The sequence below is a fragment of the Sapajus apella genome, unplaced genomic scaffold (assembly GCF_009761245.1).
Source record: "Sapajus apella isolate SASKATOON/1434 unplaced genomic scaffold, GSC_monkey_1.0 scaffold209, whole genome shotgun sequence".
In the NCBI taxonomy this organism is placed as follows: domain Eukaryota; kingdom Metazoa; phylum Chordata; class Mammalia; order Primates; family Cebidae; genus Sapajus; species Sapajus apella.
Genome location: NW_022437149.1, coordinates 559774 through 567792, shown reverse-complemented (window position 1 = coordinate 567792; position 8019 = coordinate 559774). Strand labels below are relative to the sequence as shown.

At 39.5% G+C, this 8019-nt stretch overlaps 1 protein-coding gene across 1 annotated transcript; it reads right to left on the bottom strand.

Moving 5' to 3' along the window:
- Window positions 1-337: 337 nt before the first annotated feature.
- Window positions 338-6471, bottom strand: CLEC4E (C-type lectin domain family 4 member E). Its single transcript, XM_032270357.1, has 6 exons — window positions 6253-6471; window positions 5336-5428; window positions 4716-4805; window positions 3267-3418; window positions 1918-2033; window positions 338-668 (listed from the first exon to the last, which is right to left on the bottom strand). Exons 1-6 carry the CDS (start codon window positions 6287-6289, stop codon window positions 518-520), a joined length of 639 nt encoding a protein of 212 aa, XP_032126248.1. The 5' UTR covers window positions 6290-6471; the 3' UTR covers window positions 338-517.
- Between the last annotated feature and the right edge of the window lie 1548 nt (window positions 6472-8019).

Sequence of the window (8019 nt, the reverse complement as noted above, 5' to 3'; positions counted from 1 at the left end):
GTTCCATGACTTGAAGAAGCTTCTTATTAGATAGGGGAGCACAGAGAGAATATATGCTTAGGCAGGAGACAAGAATGGTATGAAATAAGAAGAGAAGACAGACTTGTCAGCAGCTAGAAAGCCGACCCGATACAGAGCCTGGATTCAGGCGATTGTTCAAAGAGGCCTTCCAAAATCCTCTTCTTTACTGGACCCTGTCTTGGCTCTGCGTCCCTGTACTTTCATATAAATACTCAAAAATGAGGCAAATGTACCAAAAGGTAGTGAATTGCTTTGTAAATTCTGGGAAGAGGACTTGTGACTAATGTAGAGAAGAAACGCACTTCAGCCAGTAACATGAATTATAACATTAAAATTACTTATTTTCATTTATATCAGAGTAACAAATACTTATGAAGTCCTCTGAAGTTCAACACACAGGTCTCTCGTGTGGGGCGGCGGATGTGGAAATGTTCTTGTTCTTCCTTCTTTACACATTTAAGTTGTGCCTTTTGTTCTTAAAGAGATTTTCTTTTGTTCAAAAATTTATTTCTGATATTTCACAAATCCGAAAATAATTGAAGAAACAGGTTACATCATTCCAATTTTGCCTTGGGTTTGAAGAGTCCCTTATAGTCACACAGTCCTCCAGGGTAACTAGGTTGTTGGGCTCCCCTGCATCCCAGAAGCTGAAAAAGAATGACATAAGAGATTTTAAATCCCAGCAAAAAGAGGTAGAGTAACCTGCTATACTGGGCAAATTCCATTTGTGTTATTTAACCTCACAACAATTTTGCCAGGCATGTATTATGATACCCGGAAGCCTAAACCATTTGTCTAAGTTACAGTTTGTGAGTACTCAAGCTGAACTGGATCTTTCTGACTTTCTATTCTGTCCTGTTCCTTAGCTATAGAATGAGAAGTTATGGGGAAGATTGATATTCTGATAGATTTGTTTTCTTCACACTCATGTCTCCTGTCGGCTTGGCTCTCTTTATTTTGCACAGAGTGTGTATTAACTTAGGTGCATCCTGCAGTGGTGTTATGGTGCAGCAGTGAAGCAGCATTTCTAAAGTGTCAGAGCATCTGTGCTGTGCTCTTAGAACTGCTCATTCGCTAAGTCACTTAGCTCTTCTGAGTTTTAGTTTCCTCAAATGCCAAATAAAGATGAAAGATTAATAATACTGATGCATTCCAGGAAAGTGTGATTTAGGTGAAATGAAATAATAAATGAGAAAAAAAAACTTTGAAAACTTAAAAATGCTGTGCTCCGTCAGAAAGAATACCTAATGCATGCTGGGCTTAATATCTGGGTCATGGGATGATTGGTGCAGCAAACCACCATGACACACGTTCACCTATGTAACAAACCTGTACTTCCTGCGCCTTTCCCCTAGAACTTAAAATAAAAGTTGAAGAAAAGAAAAAAGATCAAAAACTTACTCCCTAACAAATCATGAGAATCAACATATATAGCAAAATATTTTATAATCAATTAATCAATCTAACAAAAAAGCATACGCACAATAAAAAATGCTATGCTCTAACGATGTAAGGCTAGTATTAAGGAGAAAAAAGACATTATCAAGGGATTCTCATTTTCACTGCATAAGAATCTGCTGTCTTTCTCAACTTACTATTTTTTCCCCCTCATTTCCTTCAGATTTGGGGAATAAGACTCTTAATTCCTTCCCTTGTCTCTTTTGTATTCTCAGTGAATGATTCTTCAGTTCTAACCCCCTTCTCATTTCATTTATTATTTCCCCTTTATTCTTGAGACGATCCCGGAAAGGCGAGAAGCGGGTGCTTGTACTTCTCCTTCGTCTTTTCTACATCAGCTCTTCTCTTTCCTGCATTTAATACTACCAAGGATGGACCTATCTATCGCAGATAACAGAAGGTGGTTTCAAGAGCTCCTCTCAACAGGAGGGTAATTACCTCAGAGACTTTGTGAAAGGTGTGTTATCCACCCACTGCCATTGACCCTCGACCACCTGGTCTGACAGTCCAATAAAAAACTCTTTCATTTTCGGTTTCTTGTAGAAAAGGAATTCCTATGGAAGATAGAAAACAAAAGGAGATCAGTTATTTCCGTTTTGAATAAATGTTGCTGGTAATTTTTATTAAAAGAGGTAAGAATCGGCGGGGCGCGGTGGCTCACGCCTGTAATCCCAGCACTTTGGGAGGCCGAGGTGGGTGGATCACGAGGTCAAGAGATCGAGACCATCCTGGTCAACATGGTGAAACCCCGTCTCTACTAAAAATACAAAACATTAGCTGGGCATGGTGGCACGTGCCTGTAGTCCCAGCTACTCAGGAGGCTGAGGCAGGAGAATTGCCTGAACCCAGGAGGCGGAGGTTGCGGTGAGCCGAGATCGCACCATTGCACTCCAGCCTGGGTAACAAGAGCGAAACTCCGTCTCAAAAAAAAAAAAAAAAAAGGCAAGAATCTGGATGAGATCCTAGCACTTTGGGAGGCTGAGGCGGGTGCATCATCTGAGGTTAGGAGTTCGAGACCAGCCTGACCACCACGGTGAAACCCTGTCTCTACTAAAAGTACAAAAAAATTAGCTGGGCTTGGTGGCAGGCGCCTGTAGTCCCAGCTACTTGGGAGGCTGTGACACAAGAATCGCTTGAACCTGGGAGGTGGAGATTGCAATGAGCCAAGATGGTGCCACTGCACTTCAGCCTCAGTGATTAAGTGAAACTCCAGCTCAAAAAAAAAAAAAAAAAAAAAAAAGGAATCTGGATAAGAAATGACAGATAAACGAAGCTGTAAGATTTTGAAGATTATCTACTGATTTTTTTTTTGTGGTAAAATATACATAACATAAAATTAAACTGACAAAAAATAACCTCCAACAGAAAAGGAGATCCTGAAAAATTATTTCAAAGTTTATCTACTGTCATTGGTGGCCAAATTTATTGAGTATATCTAGTGCAAAACATTATTAATCACAGCTTAAAGAAAACGAACAATATTTGGCTTCCCTTTTTCATATAATATGTTCATAAACATAACGAATAGTCTGAAATTAACTTCCAACCCTCTTTTTTCCCCTTGCCTAACTAAGGGAAATCCATTTGGAAATTCCCTTTTTCTTAGGTTCCTCTAGGGATGAAAATAAATTAAGGTAGGTAGTGAGTTTACCCGAATAGTAGGAACAGCATGTATTTTAGTACATGCATTAACAATAGTCATTGGGAGTCAAACACCGTGCATATGTGTACAAAGAGAGTTGGACCATTTGAGGAATGTCACATTGGCATCAAAGGACTCCAGCTACCTGCTCCTCCTCTGAGTTGATAACCACCAGGTGAGCCCCCATGGCTGAGCAGTTCTTTACACTTGATACCCAGGAACCGGTGTCAGTAGAAAAGAAGTAGCAGCTAGATTGAAAATGTTCCCAGTTCAATGGACAGCAATTCTTGACTGAACCTAGGATGAGAGATGTTTCAGTGAGTGTCCCAGCTGAACCAATTAAGAAAACCCAAAGCTTCATCTGGCCCCATGGAGTCCTCATTTAAGCCAGAAGCCTTGGAATCACTTGTTCATATCCCACATATTAGTATCTAAGATTTTAGATAATTCCAATGTCAATAAACATAAACAGATTTTTTTTTTGGTCTTTTGAACATAATCTTCATTCTCTGATGTCAGTGCCAGGAAATGCAACTATATATGCAAACCATCTCAGTTATGCTATTGCTTTGCTCTTGAACCTTATTATCTGTACTTAGACTACTAATGTCAGAGAAATTTGTGTATCTTATTTGGGTGATCCCCAAACAGTCATCTCTTATGTTGCCTAAACAATATATCCTCAAATCTCCAAACTGTGCTGTACAGATAAGTTAGATTTCTTAGAATTACGGAACTTTTGCCTTTGAGGTCTATTATAACTAATTTGTCTAACTTCTCTCAATTTTTTTTTTTGGGGGGGACAGAGTTTCGCTCTTGTTACCCAGGCTGGAGTGCAATGGCGCGATCTCGGCTCACCGCAACCTCCGCCTCCTGGGTTCAGGCAATTCTCCTGCCTCAGCCTCCTGAGTAGCTGGGATTACAGGCACGCACCACCATGCCCAGCTAATTTTTTGTATTTTTTTTAGTAGAGACGGGGTTTCACCGTGTTGACCAGGATGGTCTCGATCTCTTGACCTCATGATCCACCCGCCTCGGCCTTCCAAAGTGCTAGGATTACAGGCTTGAGCCACCACGCCCGGCCCAACTTCTCTCAATTTAATGGTGAGAAAATTATAGTTCAGAGAAGGAAGTTACTTTCTTAGTGTCATGTAGCATTTTGCTAAGACTTGGAACAAGATGACATATAAGAGTACAGAGAGTATATTTGTGAGATATTTATAAGTTCTCTACTCCATACATTTTTTTTCTCCTGCATCTTATTTTGGAAGTAGGTGAATGAAGAAAAAGTACATTCCTGGGAATAACTCCTTCCACTTCCAGATTTACTGTTTAGACATACACCTCAGATATATTCTAAAAGTTTACTATAATGTCCCCAAGACTTCCTGCCCCAATGCTAATTGCATCTCCAAAGTTCTAGGATTTTACATTCGGCTTTTGAAAAATAAGATGTAATTCAGCTATATTTCACCTGTCCCAAAGTCAATCTAGAAGCCAGAAAATGTTGCTACATAAATTTTGATGTTCACCTTTGGGACTATTATACCTGATCCATTATCCATTATCCAGTATACAATACATACTATTATACCTGATCCATTATTGTAGCAGGAGAGTTCTGTGAAGTTCTCAAGTAGCTGAAACTTTTTCTCATCACAGATTTGAAAGGTGTGATATGTCACTATAAAGGAAAGGGTGTAATGTCTGTTAGTTTTATTTTGGTTAAAAAAATCAATTCCCTCAGTTTTGTGTTTATAACAAAAGTGCCAGTAATTATCATGTTAATTTCTTACGCTTTTTCTTATGACTCAGAAAATAGATACATTTGCACCCCCTTATATGCCTCACTCTACCCTTCCTTCCAAAAAGGAATTGGTCATCTTTCTGGTCCTGACCAGTAGTTCAAGCTCTAAGGCTGGATCTCCTGGAGAAGCTTACACTAATGACAGGGGCTGAAAGAGGAGGACTCAAGACTGCCACGGAAGTGAAAAATGTCTATCATGAAAATTAAGTCACAGATGATTAAAATTCAGAAACAGTTCCCTGCTTGTTGAGGTTTCTGGTTTGACAAATAACCTAGAGATTAACAGGAAAAAAAGAGTGAAATAGAAAGACACTTTGAGGGAGAAGAGAATCTACAGGCAGCAAGGAACAGTTTACTCCTAATATGCACCAGGAAGAATTAAATTGAATTTGACCTTCAGAACCCACCAACACATCTGGTGATGAAGCAGGCACTGAGAAATAGGATGGAGCTCCCAGCAGCAGTCCATAAGAACATTTGGGAAGAGAAGTGTCCTCTATCTGTAAAAGGAAAGACGCAAACATGGTCAGCTTTCCCTAAGCAAGGTACAAAAGAGACAGAGGAGATTTTTACTCATCCTTAACTTATTTCCTTCTACTTCCATTGTCTGTGTTGAGTAATTCCCAAATTTCAGCATGCTTCAGAATCACTTGGAGGGCTTATTGAAACACAGATTGCTGACCCCCAACCCCAGAGTTAGCAATTCAGTAGAGCTTGTATGGAACCAACAAGTTCCCAGGGGCTACTGCTGCCGGTGTTCTAAGGCACACATTTAGAATCCCTGGAGTAATTCATGACCAGTTTTAAGACTCCAACTCATGAACTCAGATATACAATTGTTCCTTTCTAAGTCTCTCAGTTAAATGTTTTGAAATATTTTCTAAGGCCCCCCTTCTTTCTTTTTCCGTGTTCCTTTTCCCTTTTCTCACAATCTTTTTGCTGTCTCATTTTTCAAGCTTTTTGTAAATATTAACAGTAAAATGTTAGCAGTCATCTAGCAGTTCCTCTCTTCCTCCCAATACACGTTTTACAGACAAAGAAAATGAGTTCCAGAGGAGTGGAGTGACTCGCCAAAGTGATACAACGCACTGCAGCAAGGGTGGAAGCAGTGATCGCTCTCCCTTAGCTACAGTCCAGCAGGCTTTCTGGTGTAAGAAATAGTCTTCCAAGCTCTCTCTCTTCCTCCCTCTGTCTCTTTTTTTTTTAAAAAAAACCACAAAACAAAACTTCACTGAATAATTTTCTATTGTCCTGTCTTTCACTGTATTTATCACGTGTTCCAAAAAGAGATCTACGGAAGAAAATGAAGAGCTGCAGATTTTACCTGTGCTTTGTGATTCCGACGATTTGGATGAATTCATTCTCTCTCTTTGGTTTTTGTTCCTCTCCCTGTCTCCCTCCCTCTCTTTCTCTCTCTTCAGGGCTGTTTTGTTGGTAAGATTCGGGGAGAATGAATCCTGAAAGGTGAACGAACACTTGATCTTTTAGGAAGTTCAACTCTGATAGACATAGAGTATTAGCTTGCTCTGTGGCTATGCATTCAACCAGAATTTCTCTTCTTGCGTAAGGACAAGAAAGTTTATTGGACAACACGTCAGTTCTCTTCACTCCAGTAAACAGAATGAGGAAATTATGAAATGGTAAGTATCAACACAAGTAGGCTGACCATGGGGAAATAGGAGAGAGTTTTTTTTTTTTAATGTTGTTTTGCTTTGTTGGAGCAAAAGTCTCTAGTTTCTTCCAGGCGTAACTCATCCCCCAGTTTTTCCTTGACAGTATGGAGCTCAGCTCTCTGCACTCCCAATTTCACTTTGGATCTGTACCTTCCACATGTTTGGTAACTGAAAAGAAGACTAGATGACACAGCACAACGCTGGGCACATAGCGTATGTATTCAGGACATGGCAACCTGAATTCTTTTTCATCTTTTATGGTTTTTCTTTCTCCTTCATTTGCAGCTCTTAAACGTTCTAATGTTGTGGATTTATGTCCCTCTTATCTCGTGCTGACTACTAGGCTGCTACTACCAGGCTGACCGCTAGGGTCCACCTCAGCAGGACAGCCTCATGTGATAAGACCACTTTGAAACTCAGCTTACTTTTTCACAACATAAGGCAACTTCTGAAGCCTCAGAGACCCAGCAGGTAGTTTAATTCTCTTGTTCTGAATTATTTGGGGATTTTAGTTCTACATTGCAGCCTATACTAGGAGAAATGTATTTGATGGTCAGAAAAAGCAATTTCAATTAGGCATTCGAATTTCATGCTTCTCCAGGCCGGGAGCGGTGGCTCACGTCTGTAATTCCAGCACTTTGGGAGGCCGAGGCAGGCAGATCACTTGAGGCCAGGAGTTTGAGACCAGCCTGGCCAACATGGTAAAACCTCACCTCTACTAAAAATACAAAAATTAGCCAGGTGTGGTGGTTTGTAATCCCAGCTACTTGGGAGGCTGAGGCAGGAGAATCTCTTGAACCTGGGAGGCGGAAGTTACAGTGAGCTGAGATTGCACCACGGCACTCTAGCCTGGGCGACAAAGAGAAACTCCATCTAAAAAAAAAAAAAAAAAATTTAATGCCTTTCTGGAAGACTAGTTAGATATGTGCCTTCTCCTTCCTTAAAGATACTTAAAAATAAGATCACACTGGTCTTAGTTGATTTAAGTTCATGAGTCAGGAGGCATAAGTATAATGTACATGTCTTGGTAATCCCCACACACAGTGACTCACAGATTTTCCATGAGTGAGAAAATATTCTTGTTCTCAAAGGGGCTTTTTATTATTTCAATGTACTGGTCAATTTTCTCTACATTCTCTGTTTTATAGTAATGCAATTTTTAAAATATCTTAAAATTATATATGTGTATATTAAGAATATATCCATATTTAATATGTGTATTCTCAGCAAATAGCTTTTGATCAGTAAAAAAGAGAAAGTATCTAGTGGATGAGCTATATGAATTATAAAATGATGAACATAACTACCACAGTCCATCTTCATTAATTACAATCAACTGGCAACCATCGATGTTACTAAACAATTATATGTGAATTTTTATCAATATACAATTAAATAGAAATTAATAAATTAAATAT